Below are 21,882 nucleotides of genomic sequence, written 5' to 3'. Positions count from 1 at the left end.
CAGTGTGGCAGCAGAGAAATGTCAGCAGAGTTAAATATTCAAGGCAGTCCATTTTATAAGTTTTTGTGGCAAGTTTAGAGCATTGGAATGAGAGGGCATTACAGGGGACAGTCTCTGGAACTCCTGCAGCATGGACAGGCTCCTGTTCCAGTCAAAGGAAGTACATTCCAGGCCACAACAGACCAGTAACCCACTGCTGAGAGCTCACTGACCAGGAGCTTAAGTGCATAACTTAGTCTAGGCTTACCATAGTGCAATATGTGCCAGTAAGGAAATAGTAGGATGAGAATAAAGCAGTGACTGAAAAACAGGACAGAACAGGAGAAAAAAATCCACCAAATAAACAAAACAGGAAATTAAAAGGTCAAATTATTTTATTTAAAGCTCTACAGAAGCACTTTCATCTCTGAGGGTTGATAGTAAATTGTCTTCTGCAAATGCTGATTCTCAAAGGCACAAAATGGTTACCAAGCTCTGATGCACTGGAGAGGTAGGCAGATCATATCACAGCCCAAGCACCCATATCTCAATGTGGATGCTCCCTGCTTGCAGAGATACCTACATCCCATCTGCTCTTGTGGATGTAGGATTCCTTTGGTCCTGGAAGTCAGGGTGGAAGAGGAAGCATCTTTAGCTCAGCTCTGGAAATATATAGAATTGCAACACCTACAGATTACCCTTTGCATCAAGAGCTTGGTCCCTTCAGTTTATGACTGTGTCACGGGAGCCAAGGTGTGTATTCTACCTGGCTGGGCAGAAAGCACCTGTCTGTAATCACAAAGGTCCTCTTCAAAAGGGAGAATGTATTGCCTTCCTGGATCAGGCTGCATGGTCCTGACTGTGTTTTGGCTAAGATGGCACCACCTTGAGCTCTGCTTGACCTGATTTCCAAGTGCAAGTGTGCTGTGATTTCTGGTTTGTCTCCTGTCCTCCTCAATTTGCAGAGAAAAATCTTCCCTACAACAAGACTTGGAGACACAATAAACAAGAACAGTAATTTGAAATGCTGATCCTCACCCTTGGGGGAGGCACAATGGTGAGAGGAGGAAGAGCTCCTTGCAGGAGTCATTTGTTCAGCAGGGAGAATTCTTGAGTGCAATCACATTGTCCAGCAGGCGTAAATAAGAGCAATCAGCAATGCCATGGCCACAGCAAGGGCAGCATTCTTGCGATTTTCCTTACGAAGTACACTCAGTTCTTTCTCTGGGAAACAAACAAAAGACTTGCCTGTGAAGGTTCTTCATGTTGCAGCTGCATCTCCTTTCAAAACTCTCTTAAGAAGCACAAAGCTACCTTGGCCACAGGCAAAAATTTTGGGAGCAGTATGCAAAGCTGCCAACAGAGTATTGTGCTGAATGGGAAGTAACTACCCAAACTAGTAGGAGCCCTTTCATTCGCTCTCATCCTGACACTCATAGTAGCTGTGCTTGGGAATACTTCAGTGCCAGACCAGTTCCTGTTGGGAAATGACATTGCTGTAGGCCTCTACTAAGGACAGACTGTGTGTCATTAGAATAAGTGCTTGTACCCTAGGGGAATGAAGGAGACAGGAGGGCAGAGAGCTATTTATACTATATTCTAGATGTAACAGCCTGGTAGCTCTTTCTAGTGCTAAAATTTAAACACAACTGTAGCCACCTTTGAATGCTGCAGAATCTGTGTTTCCTTACACCTCAGAAAGATCATTGTGGAAAAACTCTAAACCTGGACACTCTTATTCTGTTTGGTCTGAAGCTTTTAGTTTTTTTAGAGATAGGTAAACCAGGGAGAAGGAAAGCAACCTTAGAACCACAGATGCAGAGAGAGGAACACTCTAGCCACTCTAGTAGAGTGGCTACTTCAAGTATGGAGTCTTGCCAATCTCCATTTCTGTTTGGTTCCCTTTACCAAAGATGAGAATCCCACTCTTACTAGTTCTATTCCACAAAACTTTGCTGGCTGGTACAGGCAAGTAGTAAGGCCTCCAGCCTTACAGACTGCAAGGCCAAACAGCACCAAGTGTGTGTCAGGCAAGGTTGGGTGTGCACTGTCCAGAGACTGACTGCTTCTGTTGCTGAGGTCATCTGCAGAGACTGCACACCTTACTGTCTCTACAGTTTGCACAAGCAGCCTCCAGCAGTTCCCCAAGTGGTGTTGATAATCAAAAGTGACTTGTAGCTGTTCTTTCTGCCCCATTCTTCACCTAATACAAGCATTCTCATGCAGCCACAGAGCAACCTGCTTGAATCTGCAAGGCCACAAAGGAGGTGATGGGGTCACATAACCTCATGCACAGCAGTGCCAACTTAAAGTGATGCATGGCCTCAAGTGCATCAGCTGGAATAAGGAAAGATTTAGTCAGAGGCCATAGCAGTGATGTCACCATTAGGTGAGGCTGTTGCTGCTGTCTCTGAGCTGCTGTCACACTGCTCTGCTGATGCCACAAAGGATGGCTGCTGGCTGGTAAAAGGGTGGCAGCAATTTTCAGGCTTCTGCTGTCTCTAGTGGTAGGCCCTTAGGGAACAGCTTTCAGTCTTTTTAAAATAACTGTTACTCTTCTGGAAACAGTCCTCTAGCATGAGTTACAATTACAAATTTGCTGGCCATACCCCCAGCTTTCAACCCTCTAGACCCAAAAGAATACTTGTGCCTCTTTCCCTTGTGTGAGCTCTGCTGCTTGCACAGCTGCAGAGTACTGCCAAGCAGGTAACGCACTGATCAATACCCAAAGATGTACAAAGCATCACCTCTAGTGGAATGGAAGTCCTGTTAATATGGTATCTCAGAGAGGCTTTCATTCTAAGTGTCTACAGCAGGACTTGCACCAAGGAAAGACCCTGGCTCTCTAGAAGTGCAGGCAGCACATCAGTGTGAATTGCTATGCTCTTGTGCTGAGTAGGCTCATAAATTGATGCAGTAAGAACCTTCCCCAAGGAAGGTATATTTTGCTAAACTCCTGATAGCACTTACCTTCTTGCCTAGCAAGCCTCTACTAAGGGAAAAAAAAAAGGTTGGGGAGAGGGATGTTGCTAGCTACTCAAGCCAATCTGTTAGCTATGATTATCTAAAGACTGGTAATTTGGGGTGTGTGGACGGGGACATTTTCTCCCCTTCATTAGCTGATGCTTATTTTTTTCCCTATGGAAGTACAGCTCAAGTAGGAGGATGCAGACTCCTATTATAATATGCTGACTACATTTCCATTAGTCTAGCTCCCTTTGGTTGAAGCTAAATTCAAAAGCAGAAGTCAGAGGTGGCAGGAGCTTGAAGACAAAGCTAAGCTGCAGCACTGATCCCATCCTGCCCAGAGGGACCATTTTTAATGAAGCTCTTACCATAGTTGTCAGCTTTGGTCATTAGTAAGTTTCGCTCTCTCTCCAGTGACTTTCTGTAATGAGAAGAGGAGTTCATTACCTGCAAGGCAGAACACAGCCTATTTCTTTGCTTACATGATGGAAGAGAGACTGTCCCCACTGCGGGGGATATCTGCTCAGAGGATGAGCCCCTCACCCCTCCCTGCTGGAAGGGTGACAGTTTAGAAATACCCAGTTGTGCAACAGAAGAAATGCAGCATTTTAGATTATTTTTCCCTTCCCCCAAATTGCTTCCTATCTCTCCTTTCAGGAGAGCAGCGTAGGCAAACAGCTAGAAAGGGCTCTTGGGTCATTTCCCTGCTCCAGTTCCCCCTAGGTGAGGCAGGAAGTTCTGAAACAGCTATGAGATGGGGCAAGGTCCTTATGTGCTCTCTGGAGGATCCTTCCCCCCCACCACATTGGGCTTAGAGCTCGAATAGTAATTCTTCTCACCATCTGAAGCTGGGATCCCTTTGTCAGAGGTATCCAATTTACAGAAATTGGTGAACTCAAAGGAAACAAGCTGAATCCAAGCCCAGTACTAATAGAGTTAAACAACCTGTCATTAGACTGAAGACTCATAGTAACAGAAAAGACTAAGTTAGGCCAACCCAGCCCTTGTCTTAAATTGCACAAGATGATTAATTAATATGCAGATTAAAATATAAACCCAAAATGAAATTCCTGAAAGCAGCAGTGTTTCCATTATGGCAGTGAGGACACGGTCAGTCCTCTCAGACTCCGCACATAAATAAACATGAACTAACAAATTATCTCCTGGTTCAGAGAAGGCAGAAAGTGTAACAGAGTTTGTTGTTCCCCTTGGGGCACAGCAAGAACAACCTGTAGGAGGAAAGATCCAAATCTATGTGTACAGCTAGTTAAGTGTAAGGGAGGGCAAGAAAGCAAGCTACATCAGGAGCAGCAGGAGAGGAAAGGGCTCTAGAAGAAAACTGGGTGGAGGGCAGCCAGTAGGAAGTGAGAAGACAGATTTACCAACATGACTGAGCTGCTACTTAAAAATTTGCCTTGTGAAGAGAGTCAAGGGAAGAAGCTTTGAGAAAGAGACATGAAGAAACCATGACAACTGAACTTCAAAGTGGAAAAGCAGAGCTCCTCTTTGTGTGCTATACACCGAATCGATAATTTTGATCATGGTACCTTCCCTCCAGGGTTTTTCAAAGGGTCTGGAAGAGGACAATGGAAGTTCTATTTCCATACAAGCTGTAAAACTCATAGAAGGCCCCAAGAATCTTAATTCATAATTCTTTGCTCTAGGCCCTATATTTCAGTCAGAAACTATCATATATCACATCCTGTCAAGTTACCACAGCTGTAGGTTTGGTTGTTGGCCACCTAAGCCCCAGATAAAGAATACAGACACTAAAAAGGAGAATTTAGGCCAGGAAAGGATTGTTGAGATTGAGGAGCTACTGACAAGAGGGACGGGAAGAGACAGGACCCTGTCTAAATATTGATGGGGATATAGAACTCCAGTAAAGGAAGAGGGGGGAGTGCAAAGGAGAGTTTAAAATTTAACAAAGAAGTTAAAGTAAGCTTGATAAATATCAGGGGATGGAGACATCACTATTGCTATGATAATTTGTAATGGGGTTCTACAGGACAGTAGTGTAGAGCAAACACCAGGATCATCAGGACCATTCCCTGGACTGATGACTGAGCTTCCCAGCCTTTTTTGCTTGGAGCAGAGCAGTAGGATGCTAGTGACTGAAAAAATGTCCTCAAGCAGAGAGATTTGAGAATCAGCTGGGACATCTAATTCTCTTGCTTCACAGTCAAGAGAAACAGCAGGTTCTGCCTATGTCTACTACAAAATCCAGGCCAAAGTCCTTGCCTGAGTCGCAGCTCTAGAAGCCAACAACTGCTGCCTCTATGGCAGCCACAGATTTCAGGGGAATTGTCCCTCTTAGCATTCCCAAGAAAAGCCAGTGTGTCTGGCTGTGTCTGTCATCCCTACATCCAGACACATTAGCAACACAGGCACAGATGTTTTCCCTCAGCTGCTTTTGCAGCAGGATCCCAGCCTGGTTTGGCCCTCAGTAGTAGTTGCTGCACATCTCCCTGATTGAACCCAGGTGGCTTCTGCAAGGCTTGAGCAGCAGTGTGCAGAAAACCTTTGCCAGATTCACAGAGCAGGTTCCTAACAGGCCAGGAGCCAGGCCTGCAAATGAACTGGCAAGTTTCAGGCACTACTGTCTGGTTGTGGCACAGGTTGGAGTCAGGCTGTTAATAAGATAGAGCTCTCTCTCTATATCACTGCACTTCTCACAGAGGCAAATTCCCCAAGAAAGCTCCAAGCTGTGGGAAGAAAGTCTTGTCATGGGCAAATCACACATTCCCACCCCTTCAAGAGCCCTTGCTTGGTCCTACAGCAGGATGACAGCTAAGCTGAAGTGCACACACACAGCTGTGTAAGGAGCTGGTCAGCAATACCTTCCTTCAGGGCTGAGCTTCTCCCTGCGCAGTTTAAGGTCCACCTCTTCCATGCTCTGTCTGCAGCGTGCCAGCTTCTCCTCCAATCCATCAATCTGAAAAACATCACTCCAGTCACCATCATTTCTTCTCCCAGTTTACAAGGACTCATCCCCATTCAAATGGTGGGAGTTCAGCTACTATTCCTCCCTAGATCAAGGGAAGAATCCCAGATCTGTGTAGAGATCACACCACAGAGAACTCATCATCTTCCAGCTCAGCCTGTATTCTAGCCCAGACAACTATAACATCTTCACCCCAGACAAAGCCAAACCAGCCCTGACGCTACCTATTGTGTGGCTGGCCAGCACCCTTTTGCTAGATCTGATCCTGTTGCAGCCTGCTCTAGTTTCTTTGCATGTGGGTCTACAAGGAAAGGTGTGATCTTAGGTATCTTTATGCAATTAGAGGATAAAAGCAGAGACACTGGCCTAAACCAAAGCCTGAGGGACAGGGTCTTATTTTAGCACTGTGAATGGATGCAGAAATCTACAAAGCACCCCCAGCTGTCTGGTTGGGTGAAGAGGGAACAAAGGGATACTTCCAGTCTCTTTTATTCAACTAAATCTACAACAGCAACAGGAGTCGGCACAGTATAGTCAAGAGAGCATTCGCCACTGCCTCCTTCAAACCTGTACCAAGTGTTGGCAGCAACAAGTTTCTGTGCAGAAAAACACTGGTTATCTCCTTGTCTCTTCATCAAGTATCCAAACAGCCACCCCTGTGTCTTCCTGTGGAGGGGAGTAACCACAGCTAGGCATAGGAGGGTTCATTTCCTTGTATGCAAACAGACTGCCCAGGAGGGGACCCTACCATAGGCAACAGTTCTGGGAATCACTCCTCTCTTCTGCCTGGCAACCACAGCATAGACATCTCAAGGAAAACTTTGTCTTTCAAGCTTGCTTCCAGCAGGGAAACAGTGGGCTAATCAGACAACATGAACACAACAACCTAGCCTGAAAGAAAACGGCCTCGGTGCACTAAGGTGGCAGTGACCTCTCTTTTCAGCTACTTAGTGCAACACTGCTGCTGTGCCTGGCTCTCCAGGGAAGGCCGAGGCTGGCAGCACGGCCTCCCTGTGGTGGGAGCTTTCACACACCAGACACTAAGAGGCAGCACAGTGCCGGGTAAAGGTGGAATAAGCTGCCTGGACACCAGCCTCAAAAGCAGCCCAGAGCACAAACACTCATAAACAGTAATAAGGGAAACAAAATCAAAGGTACTGTTCCCTAATTATTGCTGCTTTGGGATCAGCTCTGTTCTGATCAGCTCCTGTTAATGAGCTCATTAACAATCTCACACCTTCTGCTCAGGAAAAGCAGGCAAGCATTATAACTAAGCAGGACTGGAGAGAAGAGGCTTGACATAAAGCAGACCATGAAAAGAAGTTTAACCAGTCAGTTAAATAGTCTGGAAGGAGCACAGCAGAGCTGGGGAGAGGGACATATAAGAAGGCTCAAATAAATCTTTGATTTATCAAGCAATCTCAAAGTCCTGGGCTATTAGGCAACTCTGCCAGTACTCAAGATGCCAAACTTCCCAGAGGCACATGCACAGCTTCCTGAGCCCAAGGGGAGCACCAGGGCATGTCACCTGATCCCAAAGCTTAGGGAATAGCACTTCTGTTGTTGGCAATGCTTGATTTTGCCTGGATGAGGATAATTGTCCTCCTCCATTTCCAGCTGTGACACTTAAGGTTGTTAACTGTAGCTGCTCATGGCCATGTCATGCACTACAACTCAGCAGGATGCATTGCTCCAGTCTGCTTCAGGACCAAGAAAGGACTTCACCCAGGCCAGCTATGACCACACTTACCAACAAGTTACTTTAAGTACCAGTGTGGTACAGCAGAGGTAGGGTGTTGGCCCAGTGAAATTTAAGGATTACCATCTCCCTCACCAGTTCCTACCATTTGCAAATGGCTGTTTCTGCTCCCTTAGCTGTTGGAAACCCTTACATGCACATACAGGAAAAGATTCCTCAGCATGTGTTACCTGGCTCCTCCTTAGCCTGTTAAATTATTACAGTGCACCATGGCTTCTCTAGAAATATATTTAAAAATAATGCTAAATAATACATTATAGAATTAATGAGAGCTTTACTTAGTCAGCTGCCAACCCCACCACTAAATTATCCATGCTACTGCACTCCAATCCTCTCCTCCATGCCTGCTCCTCCTAGCTGGCAGTTGCTCTCACTAGTACATTCTCTGCCCATACTTCCCTCATTTCATGAGACTTAACAAGAGTATATTCTGCCCAACTTTGTCAGTGCTTTCACTTTCTGCTGACTAAAAATCTCCAGATTCCACATAATACTTTAAAGTTTCAACTGGTTTTACTGCTCTTAAATCAAAACCCGAGTTTGGGTCCCCTGCTGGAGAGCAATAATTTGCTAATAAACCACATGCCCCAGAACTGCACCATCAGCTGTGCTGAGCTGGGGGCACAAGGGATAAAAATAACCAGAAAAAAAAAGAAAAAGCAAGCAAGGAAGATTGCTGAATGAACAAAATACTTTTTTTTCAGAATCTCACTACTTCTTTTGTTCTGGCTAGCCTGGGTTATTAGGGGTTAGAAGGAAGGACAAGAGTGGGGATTCACAGATGTTATCCATTCACTGTGCCTCAGTTTCCCCACTTATAAATTAAGTCAATAAATTCTGCCTCCTGAAGGCAGCTCATTTGAACAAGAAGCCTCAGACACCAACCCAAACTATGGGCAGAGCACTATCTTGATATGTCAATGGCATTGCCTTGCTTGGCATTTAGGAGCTGCTCCTGCAAGCCAGGAATCTCTCAGCAACTCAGCCACCCAAGTAACTCTTCACTGTAGAACAAAAGAAAGAAAAGAAAATAAGCACAAGGAAAAAAATCAGAATAATATCTGGGAACTATTGATTACCCTCTGGGCTGCTAAGGAAACTCCTAGGGGGAGCCGTAGTCTGTAAAATTGTAACACAAGAAAATCTGTAGGGCTTTGCCATAATTCCCTGCTACAGCTAGCCCTCCAGGAGAGCAATCCTAGAAGCAGGTGCTCACCTGAGCTTGCTTTGGATGGAAAGCTTTCCCTCCTACTGAATAATATGTGAGGTTAGTTGGGGTACATACTTGGGCACAATGGAAGCCCAGAGGAAAACAAGGAGCCGAGCTCGCTTAGCTGAACCACCCTTGCACTTCACACTTGCATTATTTCTTTAGTGGCAATCTCAGCACAGTGCCTCCTAAGTTGCAAAGATGAACCTTTCCTCCCTTTAGCTCTCCTTTCCTTGAAGGGGATCCTTTGAGACAGAGTTGAAATGGAGCAAGCAGAAAGCTCACATGACAGCTCCTCAGGTTCACACAGATGGTAACAGGGACACAGGACTTCATTCACAGCAACATCTTTAAGTAGTTCCAGTTAAAAAGGGGGAAGGAAACATGTGCTTCACATCCAGGCAGCAATCAGGGCACACAGAGCTGCCCTTCTGAAGGTCCTCAGGAGACACTCCAGAAAGTCAAGTCCCAGCAGCTTTGGATCCACACAGGGATCTAAGACCAGATGCCTCCTTTGCTCCACAGTTTTGACAAGGCATTCAGCTACTTTTGCTGAATTCTGGCAACACCTGCTCATGATCTAGAAACCTTTTTAAACTAGAGAGACCTGGAATGGATTTCAATCCAAACTGACTTACATGCTTATTACAAATTCCATTTGTTGGGACCATCTTGGGCAGTGAGCCCAAAATGGCTCACATAAAGGCAGAGAGAAAGAGAGAAGTGAAAAAGAAGCAGGTTTGCTTATAGAATTGAGCTGGATCCCATTTAATACATTTTGTAGCGAATTAATGAAAGCTTTCTTTCCAGCAGAAAGGCTAAAAGTGCTTTTCAAGAACTGGCATCCACCCTCCGCTTTTATGAATTCCCTAATTAAGATACTGGCAAAGAGCCATATCACACATACGTCGACATCCAACAGCATTAGGTAATGAGGTTTTTATCTTCTGACCCTAATAAAACAGATCAAAGCCAACTGAAGAGGGGGGGGCAAAGAAAAACCCCCTTCCCTGAGCAGTCTTTACATGCCTTGTCACCTGCCAGCACACTTGAGCTGTTCTTTCACAGAAGAATTAATGGTTCCTGCATCCACAAATTTGGCTGGATTATTAAAATCAGTCCAGCAGAGACAAATTTTGTTTAAATTCAAGCGCTAACTTGCTGTTCATGGACACACTTCCATTTTCTCCATGCTCTTGGAATCATTTTGCACACTGGAAAATCATTTCAGAGACATGCCGCCCACAGCATGCTTGGAAATATTTACCAGACAAGCTATTCACAGCAGACGATGATCCACCAGCAAAGATGGCTCCTACAGAACAACCCTGTGTGCTGCTAAAGGAGGAAAGGCTGGATCCTACCTCCACCTCCTCCTTCAGCTTTGCAGGAACCATCTCGTTAGTCAGCCCATCCTGCCTCAGCGCAGAACAGCAGCTTTGCAGGACCGCACACAGACGTGACCACAGAGCAGTAAGCCACATTTTCAAAAACTTCTGCCTGAACAGCTTCACTGAGCACAAACTGTGGCGGCCTTTTCCCTATTCTTTATGTTCCTTCACAGACACCGATCAGCCATTGCCCTGTCAGAAGCAGCAACACATGTAACAATACTTTACAGAAGCACACACCTGACATTTTGCTGCCCAGGCACTGCCTCTAATTTAATGCACTTTTCTGCTTCTCTGATATTTTTTTTCAGTTGTTGCCTGAGCCACAAGTATATTTTTAGTGGTTACAATATTCTTTGGTGAGAAGTTTCACAGCAGGTTATGGAAAGAACCAACCCCTCCTGTTTGTTCTGAGCTTGTCAGCTGCTGGTTTCATTTGATAGCCCTAACTTTGTATTGACAGTGTATGTTCATTCTTTGTTTAAAGCTACAAATAGCATGCAGAGGATATGGGCCTATATTTGGTTCCTTGCAGTCATATTTTCCAGCTTAAAAGGACCTGAAATGCTTGGTAGTTTCTTGCATAAAGCTCTCCACACCTTTGGTCATCCTTGTCACTCTCTTGAGTTAATTTCATTTTCACTATTCTGGTACAAAATGGACCAGTCTTGCCAGTTTTATTTTCCTGATGAATTTCCTCAAGCAAGTCCTATGCAGCTCAGCATTGTCAATAGGGCTGCCTGTCAAAAGTCTAGAGCTATATGAAAGAAGTGGCATGAATTTAAACCAACACAACATTATGGAGACCCATTTATATCTATTTAAACCAGATCATATCAATTACACCTGCAATTTGTAAGTGCAAGCTAATCTGATAAGTGTCCATATAGAAAATTGCATTCATTTAGCATCATGACTTCAGTTAAACAAGCATGACTCTGCCTAGATGAGGCCTTTTAAAGCTAGTCATGCATCACACCATATTAAGACGCATTTGAAAAGTTTTCTTTACAACTGCTCAGAAGATAATACTGAACAGAGTAATTTTAACCTATGAATCAAGTATCTTGGTTGTCATGCAAACACAGCCCTATTTTTCTCTGGCTAAAAGGCATTATTTTTTCTTCCTCCCTAACCTCTTTTCAGTAGTGTTCTCATGACTGCAAGTGGAAAGAATTTTATCTGGTAGTAGTGTCTTTGCACAGACAGTTTTATCTGTAACACATAAAAAGGAGTAGTTCTAAAATCTTTTCAAAACTAGTATGTTCCATCCTGAAAACTTTTTTAAAAAAAAACAAAACTTAATCTAAAGCTACTACAAGTCCTCAAACACTTTGCAGGAATTTTCTGTGGCAGCTAAAATCAGTCCCTTTTCATTCTGTGAACAGCAGGTCCCTAACAGGTTGAGCCATTTTGCCACGTCTCTTTTTGTAAGGTAGACCCTAGACCCTACCATCTCAACACTTCTTGTCTACCACTTCTCAAACCACAACCACAAAAAAAAAAAAAAAAATTGTCACTGTTCAATTCTCTCTGGTAGGCTCACCAAAGGAAGCCTGGACAGTCAGCAAAGCCCTCTGAACTCCCTTTGGTGGTTATATTTGGGTTAGAGTGCCCAGAACTGTGTTTCTCTAATAAAAGCCTAACCAATGAAACACACCAGATAATCATAAACCAAACTCCCATTCCACACAGCAGGATGAGAGGGGGTCTCATCAATACATATAAATATCTTAAAGGTGGATGTGAAGAGGTTGGTGCCAAACTCTTTTCAGTGGTGCCCAGTGACAGGAGGAGGAGCAATGCCTGTAAACTAAAACACAGGAAGTTCCACCTCAATATGAGGAAAAAAACTTTTTACACTGAAACAGACTGCTCAAGCAGGCTGTGGGCTTTCCCTCTCTGGAGACATTCAAAATCTACCTGGTCACATTTCTGTGTGATCTGCTCTAGGTGACCCTGCCCTGGCAAGGGAGTTGGACGAGATGATATCCAGAGGTCCTTTCCAGCCCTAAGGACTCTGTGACACTCACCTTTACGTTACTAGCTGGTGACACATATATGACATGCCCTGCCATTTCCCTGGCTTTTCCATTCTGGTTACATTGGTCTGTTGTGCATGTGCTCACCTGACAACACTTCAGGGCAGAGAGGTGACCGGTGAGATTCACGGAATGAATTCTGCCCCATTGCAGCCATTTGTGAGGAACATTCAGGATTTACTGTCCCCACAGTATCCAAACCCACAGACCTGAACTAAAACAGACTTGAGTCCAGACAGCTGGACTGTTCAGTGCAGGAGCCAGAAAGACATAAGCTTCAAGGAGATCTTAACTAACACAACTCAGGTTGGTTAGAGAAAGACAAAGCTTCAGCAGAGCTTACCAGCAGCCCTCCTGCCACCCAGGAGATCACAGTACCCCAGAATGGGTAAGATTTGAAGGGACCACAGTGGGTCATCTGCTCCAACCTCCCTGCTCAAGAAGAGCCATCCTCAAGCACATGGCACAGATGCAATCTCCAATGAGGGAGACACAGACAAAACACCCAAGCACAATGAAAAGACAGCCTTAGAAGGGAGACATACTCTTGAAACCCAGCCTTTCCCCTTTCTCCTTGCTGTGATTTACAGGCCCCTCACATGCCGGTTTACCACTGGGCTCCTCTCAAGAAGCAGCAGCACACGGCTGACTTCCAGCGCCGCACGCACACAACGGGCTGGTGGTCACGGCCCGCCGCAGCACCCCCACGGGCACAAACACCCCCACGGGCACACACACCCCCACGGCCCTTCATGGCACTGGCTCAAGGGCTCGGCAGGAGCAAGGGCACCGCACGCCATCGCTCAAGGCTGGGAGCGATGGGAGTAAGGCTGCAGCTGCAGGCCCCCCGCCAGCCCGGCCGCCGCACCCCCCTCACCTCCCGGGCCACGCTGGGCCCCGCTCGCCGCCTGCCCATGGTCCGGCCCCGCCCGCCGCGCATGCGCAGGGGCTCCCCGCGCGCCACCGCCCTGGAGCGGGGCCGCGCTGGGCGGGTGCCATGCTGGGGAGGGCAGCGCTGCCTGTCCGCGCCCATGGAGCCGCTGCCCCGGGGCCGGGGCCGGCTCTGCGAGCCCGCTCGGGTGGCTCCGACACAGCCGAGGGCGAGCGGCAGCCAGAGCGGCGCCTCCCGCGTTGTGCCGCTGCTGGCCCATCCTGCTCTGCCCTCTCTAGTGATAGCGGGTGAGGGATGGCTGCGGGAGGACCAGCAGGCTGGGAAGCTGAGGTGGGACTTCTTGGTCATGCGTGGTCCTGCCTTTCCGCCCCTCAGGGACCTCGGCTCCCTCGGGTGCTGTCTGGCGAGATCCGAAGTGATCCCTTGGCTTTCCCGCAGGTAGAGCCAGCTCATTCCTGGCTACTCCAGACCAGAGCTTGTAGTGCTTGGGGTCACTCGGGAAGAAGGCAACCTCGGAAACACCAGGCAAACCCAGAATGGCTGCTTTGTGGCATGTTGGGATAAATGAGAACTTTTTGGGGCATCAGGAGGGATTTCTTCACTGAAAGGGTTGTCAAACATTGGAATAGGGCTGCCCGGGGAAGTGGTGAAGTCACCATCCCTGGAGGTGTTAGGGAAAAGATGATGTGGAGCACAGTGTCGTGGTCTAGTTGACAGGGTGGTATTTCATTACAGGTTGGACTCAGAGGTCTTTTCCAACCTAATTGATTCTGTGACTGTCTTATTCAGATTGTCCTTGTGGCTTCCTACTCAAACCCTAGCGTTGTGCTAAAGCAGCTGAGGAAAAACTGGCTGTGTGATCTACCTGGAAATAGCACTTTGTGCATGCCAGCCAGTTCAGTGCAAGATACTAATCATGATGTTACATATGCATGACAACACTTGTTCTGACCAAGAAAGCTTTTTATGAAACGCTGCAATCTTGTATTAAAAAAAAAAAAAGCCAACACCACTGAAGTGCATCTATCTTCAGGGTAGGACATGGCTGCTACATGACAGAGAGCAGCAGTGCTATTTGCTGGAAAAAAGGAAGGCTGGGCAGCAGCACCATTTATTAGACATACAGACTGAATTTTCATTTTGACTAAATACCCTCTGCTGACTGAAATTTTGCTAGAATGGCAGGAGCGAAGATGTGTGCCACACAAACAGTGATAATACTGATACCTAATTAGTGTGTTTCATTTTTCTTTCAAACACCCCCCCCTTCCTTCATTTTTACTGTGAGAGATACCATGTGTTGGTAACAGCATCACTCTCATTTAATGTCTGGAGAAAAATGAGGGACAGCTGGACTCTTTTCTGCTTCCCAGTGTGGTACTTGACTCTATGCAACAGAGTCTGTACTTCGGAACCCAAAGGAGCCAGAACTCCCATCTCCAAGCTGAGATACTGTGAGATAACTGCTTTCCAAGCAGAAGCAGCTAGTCAGAAGGCAGTAAAGAAGCTGAGTAGGACCCAACCAGCAGTCCTGGGGAAGCACAGCATCAGGGGGAGGTAGAAAATGAAAAAGTGGGAGAATGTTATTTTTTCCCATCTTAGACAGAAGACTTGATTAGTGAGTGTAAATACAATCTAAAAATGCATAGAGGTTTGAAGAAACCCATCTGTTATGGTTTACAATGGGCTGAAATAGCCATTAGTTCAACAGAAAGCATTTTCTCCTTCACAAAGGTGAGTATTGATTCAGGGGAGGACTGTCAATTCTCACATAGACCTCTCCACAGAGAGACAAACATGCAGCATTTTGCGGGCAGATGACTGTGACCTTTGTTGTCGCATCTTTTGGGAAGACAGAAAAGGGGAACTGGTTCCTCCCTCACAAGCAAGCCCCCATTCCCACCATTGCAAGCAGCAGTTTTCAATTCATGCATTACTCCTCTTGGCACTCCTAAATCCATCAAGCTGATAAACTCATTATGCCTGTTACCTGGTCTTGAGTCTCCTGGTTCTGCCCTCAGCTGGCACCTTTTCTTCATCCATCCCTCTTATGTCTTCATTTCCTATGTAATGTCATTCATGTCATCTACGTGCTAATGCAAGAAAGAAAAACTTCCTTTCCCTCTGCAAATTTATGGTATTTTTCTTCTTGAAACATGAAGAACAGATCTGGGGGTTTTTCACATGCAATGACATCAGCTTCTGTATTTTAGAATATTCATGGACATGAGTATGAATTTGAACTACTCCATATCAAGCAGCTGCTACTGTCAACGTGCATATCTAAGCTGGAAATCAAAAGTTTTTAGCTTTGAGAGCAGTCATATTATGGAACACATCTCCTGCCAGAAAGGTGGGAAGAAAAGAATGAAATGGTTTTTAGTAGGCTCTGGAATGGGACGGTCTAACAAGAAAGCCTGTGAGAGGAAGGTGCAGGATGTGATGACATACAGGTGGGCACCAAATAACATATCCAGTAATGAGACTGGATATGGTCCTGGTGAGACCCTGCTCAGTGTCCCTGATTATGCTGTCCCTACTGCATCCTTGCAGCCAAAATGAGTGACAAAGTGGTGTTAGAAACTAAAAATACACAAGTGTCAGCCTTAAAGGAACATTCAGGAGACACTGCGCTGTGTGTCCAGAGCCAGGATCAGATACACTGATGCCACTCAAGCAGGTGTTTTCCTTACCCGTGCATAACACAGCAGGAATGCTGGCACCTCCTCAGCACCTGTTACACTGCTTATTGACTGGCAGCAGGGAAGGTTTGTCTCCTCTCTGTAACCTAATTGAGCTTGTTGCATCTTGACCTATTGTCAGCACACATGGGGAGCAATTGATCAGCATCTTCTAACAACCTTATATATTTGAGGTTCATTATCATATGCCCTCTTCAGTTTTCTTCCTGTTAGACTCAGTCTTCTTCTTTCAATCCTGTGCATTTTGCACCTTTTATACTGTTTGTTACCATTCTCCCATCCAAACCTAGACTAATCCTATCTAACTTGGGTGTATTGAGAAAGCAAAAAATTATCCCCTTTGTCTTATAGGCAGTATGCCCTACTGATGCAGAAGGAAATTTGTCTTTTAATGCAATACTTTCACAATGGCAATTCATATTTGCTTCACAGCCCTGTAATTTCTCAATGTTTCCTCAGTGCTGAAGTCTAGGTAGGTCTTACCCTATACCTTATTACCCAATTTCTTTATTGGTGCATTTAATTTCTTCCCCTTCTCAGTTCAGTATTTTGCACCAGTTTTATGAAATTTTAGCTGGCTGAATGTGAGCTATTTCTCCATTTTGCTAAAATATTTTTCCCCTATTGTGCCTTCTTGCATGATCTTCCAGAAGCCAACTATGCATTTTATAAATATACTTTATTTGATTATCCAAGTCACTGGAGAAACCAGTTGATAGATCTGTTCTTTGTAAGTCCTCCTGATCTGATGACAAACTACTGATAACTAGTTTCAGAGTGCATACCTATGACAAATATTGTTTCAAAAAGCCTTACTACACATCAGGATAGCCTGTATTGCTGGGCTTGCTCTCTCTACTATTTCAGTTACTGTGACAAAGAAAGCTAAACAGTTTGCATTATTTGTTCTTGGTTTTTCTCTGCTGGCTTTTTTGAATTACCTGATTATCTTTAAGTGATAACAAATTGATTATTTAATAATTTTTTCCACATTTATTGAGGAGATGCGAAAGTAATGACTGAGGAATCAAAGTTTTCAGGAAGGTTTAGGAGCACTTGCTGATTTTTATCAGGGCAGTGCTGACTTTGAGGGTAATTTAATAGAACAGACATTAAGTCTTCACTAGTAATTAAGTCTTTACTAGTAAATTAAGCAACATCAGGAAACGTTCCTAGAATACAAACTCAATCATCCGATTTAAGTGTCAGCAAACCACTGACATGATTTTATTTGGTCCCACTAGGACTGTCCCAAACAATTTCCAGGCATGATTTGGGAGTTATAGGCAGAGGACCATTCCCAATGGGCTGCTCAATGAGGTCATGGTTTCAGAGGTGAAGAGAGTTTAATAATATGGATGTGAGCCATTTGGTGCTAGTTTACAGGATGTATCTAGGACAATGTTCCTGGGCACTCCTGATTTACTGCCTTCCTACCTCTTTTTGCATTCTCCATCTGCAAGATTCACTGTGCTTTGTAAGGACAAATGAATCAGTCCTCTGACAAGTCTGAGAGGAAGCTGAGGCTAGATGTCTCACTTTATTGATGTGAGGCAGTATCTGACCCAATCTTCACAGCAATGAAGTAGCTGGGCTAGCACTGAATCAGGGGCCTGACCTCTTATGCTTGGCTATACCATGGGGAGCAGCCCTTTGTGTCCTAAGCACATCCTTCCCCAGCTTGTTAGGCAAAGTCTCAATTGAGACCAGGCCATGAGACAGGAGGGAGCCTTCCAGGAACCTTCTGAGAACAGTTGTGCCCCAGCATAGTGAGTGTCCAGCTCTAGCCTGGTGCTGTGTCTCTTCTCCCCTCCCAGCCCTGCTGTACCTCATGCAGCTGGCCTCTGGGAGCACAGAAGGAAGGAGATCACTGTGCTATGTTGATGGAGAAGCCTCTCTGCAGGGAGAAGCAGAGGTGAGAGGAGGCAGGGTGAGCTGGCCTCTGTCTGTATACTTGCACCTGTGAAGAGATAGAAGGAAGCCTCATGATGCTGAAGGCAGCCAGGAATGGGGAATCCCTGGGACATGATGACTTCTAACACATTGGAACAAGTAGAAGATTTCTCTGGGGCAGAGGTTGTGTGTTGACCTCCTGGGGGAAACAAAAACTAAGTGCAAACAAGGCAGAAAACAAGTTGAGAGGTGCCGTGAGCTAGAACTCAACTATGTAGCTTAATTATTCCCCCACTTCCCTCTTGTAGGACCAACATATAAATTCCCTGCCTTCTCCCCAAGCTCTATAAGCAGGGATGAAATTGCCTCCTTGCAATGAAGACCAGGGAACAAAAATTCCAGTGCAGACATGTCTGCCCCTACCAGCAAAGACAGTAGAATTAAATTCCACCAGGGAGCAGAAGAGCAACAAAAAGCACTGTCAGATTTCAGATGTTTGAAAGATGCTCCTGTAGTGTGGGATGTTTTTTTCCTCTGGGAAGATAAATATTGAGAATCCAACAGACTGCATCTTCAGTTTGTGTGCATCATGTTCTCTGCTTCCACCTTGATGGGCTTCACACACATTCTGGGAACAACTTGAGATGATAGAATTAATTAAATGAAATTAATCAAAACAACCTACCGGAGACAAAACTGGCATCAGTGAAATGCAGAGTTGGACCAAGAAGGGACTCTGTAGTTCAGGCTGATGCCTGCCCTCATCAATAGATTGTGTTTGGATGAAAGCCTGTGTCACATACAGCTCAGTCAAACATGAGGGGCTCTCAGGAGCTGTGTGCCTCATGCAGGATCACGTCTGTCCATGCAGGGCAGTAATTGTACTGGGAGCAGATGGAGTCCTGCTTTGCACAGAGCCAGGCACAACGTGTAATCACAGATCTTGCTTTGATGCTGAATGAAGCTGAACTCCAAATTGTGGTGTGTTAATGCAGAGGAAGCAGGAGAACTGGAGCAATGGCTTTTAGAGAAGTGATCTAAGAGGGTTCCATGGGTCCAGTGGATGTGTCCCACTCTGCAGACCTGGAAACAGAGGTACAGATTTGCCCAAATGGATTACAGAAATTGGAGATTCCCTTCTGCTTTAGTCTCTGCCCATTACCTCAGCACATCAGCCCAGCTGTTCTTATGCCAGGTACCAGTTTGGAGGCGTTCTTTTAAGCCTGTCCCAGTAATTTTTGTTCTATGCTTTATGAAAGTATTTCTGTCCTCCCCAAACCACACTGCATCATCTTGAGGATCTAAGAAATTGTGTAGGCAAGGTTTCTATCTATTGAGCAAGGATAACAGCGCAGATACAAGAGAGAAAAAAAATCTATTTGAGTGTGAAGTGGTCAGATATATTGTGGGGATGGGTCCCTTATAAATATCTGAGACTAGAGAGAGAGACCCAAGCAGCTTTATGAAGTGCTGTGTTATTGGGGCCACAACCCTGTGCCTGAGTTTATTCTGCAGCCAGCAGAGGTGCATCCATCACAGGGACAGGCAGCGTGATGCAGAGGCAGTGCAGGGTCCTGTGGCTTGCCTGGGAGTCACAGGGAGCTGTGCATTTCTGAATCAGGGCATGGCTGAGAAGAACAGCGTGCCCTGCTTCTAACACTTGCCAAGTATCAGGGCAGGGAAAATGTGGCCATCACAGTTACCCCAGACAAGTTTGCTTCTGATGTGCTTGAGGGATCTTGAAGTGTCTCTTGAGGAGTACCCCCTGAGCTCCCCTGCCAGTTCAAAATTGGGTGACTTGGCTTTATACAATATTTTTAACTCGGGGTCCCTCAGCTATGTTCAGAACCCAAGACCTTTCTTGGAGATTTATACCCTTGAATAGGCTTCAGGGAACCAGAAAGTACTTACTTGGCAAGTAGGCTGCAGAGATTTAAGGTGGCAAGATTGGCCTGGTGATGCATTGCTCACACTGCATTTGTAGTCCTGTGCTGGGTGTCTGGTTTCTAGCTCAGTCATCTGGTGCACAGCGTCTCTATTACTGCCCTTGTCACCCCATTCTCACCTGCTTTACTTCCTTGCCTGTCTCTTAGGAGATAATGGCCAGGTGGCAAATCCTCCTCTGTTCCCATCTTGACTTTTCTACTCAATTTATGTGTGGCATTCCCTCATCTCCTTGTCCCACGGGCATTAAGATCTCCGGTATCAGATGACAGTGCTGTAAAAGGCATGAGGAAGCTGAATCACATCTGCTGTTTGTCAAAAGCACCACATTCTCTATTCAGATCCCATGGGGAACTTGTCCTACAAGGTTCCAGGTGCTGTTAGAGTAGTGAAGTGTTCAAGGATTCTGTAGTCTTGCTGACAGAGTCAGGAGAAACCAAATCTGTCCCTCTTTCTACATTCTGCAGGCCTATCATGTGGCAGAGAGGCTGCTGAGTGCTGTGGCCAATCCTCACAGAGCTGTCAGTCATTATGAGAGAGGACAGTCATGTAAATGTATTCCCTGGCTCATGCACCTTGCTGTGCTGTCAGACTGAGTCCATCCTCGTCTGCAGGGACAGTGAGGGACTTGTCCTCTAGTGTGTCCTGTGGTTTTCTGGACAGTGAAAGGTTTTCTGAAAAAAAAAGTGCCTAATATTTATGCTAAGCACTGTCCTTCCCAGTCACCCTCCTGCTTCAAAGCCCCTCTTGTTCATCCTGGTGGTCATCAGGCCCCTGTACTCCTAGGAGAATATGGGTTGACCCCTTGCTTCTCTTTTTCCCTGGGGTAATGGGAGAGAGGCTTGTAAGGACAGGGGGTGCTTTGGGCTCCCTGAGAGAGAGAATAGAGAAGTTTGCTCCTACACAAAGATATCTGTAAATGGGAGATGACAGCCCTGTGCATCCCTGCATGCTCTTGTCTTGTTTAGGTAGAAAGAGAGTGATTAGATCCTTCCAGGTCTTTGCTGAGCTCCAAGGGAACGTGCGGCTCACTGCCTCTGATCAGGAGGTTAGTAGGGAGTCTGAAAATAGCATTATTTCTCTTGCTATCATTTCTCCTTTCTCAAATGACTTACTGGGTGATTGGGGGAGACAAGTGCTCCAGAAATGGGAAACTGGCAAGAAACCTGAATGCCCCCAAGTCTGAGATGACCAGAGAGCTGAAATCAGACAGACAGACAGACACGCACACACATCATTAGCTGCTAGCCTGAATGTGAAATCAATTGAGATTTCCTGAGCTGGGATCCAGCTGGCACCCTAATGAAGACTTCCTTTCGTTCTTGCAAGCAGACAATAAAAAACAACCGTGATACACCCCCAGCTTCCCCAGCCATTTCTGTTCTTTAAGTAGTCTGGGTCTTGATCAGTGGTTCTTTAATTATCTCTGTGCACCCACATAAATATACTGTGTGTGTGTTCACACAAAATCCATCTATTTATCCACCCCACAAACCATTTTGCTGGAAGACAGCATGGTCTCCTGAATTTTTTATGGCTCTGCTTAGGTTGGAAACAATCCAAAGGTCAAACACTGTGCTGTATCTCCAGTCACCTTGTCAGTCAGCACTGAGCATGGGTCTCTGATACTTTCTGAATCTCCGGATCGCCCACAGGGCACTAAATTACAGCTATTACACTGCAATTCGCTGTACAATTTTGTTCTTTGATACACTACCTGCCTTTGTCTATCTGCATAGCAGCGAGAGCAGTATGCATTATTTACCAGGCTAAGTACACTGCTGCTGCTACTGAAGGGAAAAAAAAAAGAGAACAGGCTTGAAATATAAAAAGATGGCACAAATACAGCTTCCTGGGAAATGGTTTCACAGTTATGTAAAACTTTCTGAAATTTTGCAGCGCCTTTTGCTCCCTTCATAGAGGTGTCTGTGGCCTCCCAAAGTTCTTTAGGAAGAACAGAGGTTCTATGGCAGATGGGAAGTCCTGTCTGTCCAGTGCCCTGGCTTCAGGAGGACCCATGGCAGGTGCTGTGCCTGATGGGGAAGAATAATGAAAAGCACATAGTGGGGAGAGCAGGATGCTGCTCCTCTCCTCATGGGATACTCCAGGTCCTTAAAGTTGCCCTGTGTTTCTTCTGTTTTGTTCAGAAATCTTTCTGG

At 45.7% G+C, this 21,882-nt stretch overlaps 1 protein-coding gene across 2 annotated transcripts; it reads right to left on the bottom strand.

The window, feature by feature from the left end:
- Window positions 1–356: 356 nt before the first annotated feature.
- On the bottom strand, window positions 357–13,215 carry CCDC167 (coiled-coil domain containing 167). Of its 2 annotated transcripts, none has more exons than XM_036379701.2 (4): window positions 13,170–13,215; window positions 5,787–5,881; window positions 3,315–3,367; window positions 357–1,203 (listed from the first exon to the last, which is right to left on the bottom strand). In XM_036379701.2, exons 1-4 carry the CDS (start codon window positions 13,206–13,208, stop codon window positions 1,100–1,102), a joined length of 291 nt encoding a protein of 96 aa, XP_036235594.2. In that variant the 5' UTR covers window positions 13,209–13,215; the 3' UTR covers window positions 357–1,099. The 2 variants fall into 2 exon arrangements, with proteins under 2 accessions (XP_036235594.2, XP_036235595.2); XM_036379702.2 differs by having other exon boundaries at window positions 357–600.
- Window positions 13,216–21,882: the final 8,667 nt, after the last annotated feature.

Source organism: Molothrus ater, chromosome 3, assembly GCF_012460135.2.
Source record: "Molothrus ater isolate BHLD 08-10-18 breed brown headed cowbird chromosome 3, BPBGC_Mater_1.1, whole genome shotgun sequence".
NCBI lineage: Eukaryota > Metazoa > Chordata > Aves > Passeriformes > Icteridae > Molothrus > Molothrus ater.
This window is presented reverse-complemented; position numbering and strand designations above follow the sequence as displayed.

Excerpts from the sequence above, each read along its gene's own strand:
- CCDC167 (XM_036379701.2), bottom strand. The coding sequence starts at position 13,208 with ATGGGCAGGCGGCGAGCGGGGCCCAGCGTGGCCCGGGAG. Across the intron at positions 3,368-5,786 it reads AAGCTCAGCCCTGAAGGAAG|AAAGTCACTGGAGAGAGAGC; the intron begins GTATTGCTGACC and ends TTCTCATTACAG. Across the intron at positions 1,204-3,314 it reads GACCAAAGCTGACAACTATG|AGAAAGAACTGAGTGTACTT; the intron begins GTAAGAGCTTCA and ends TTTGTTTCCCAG.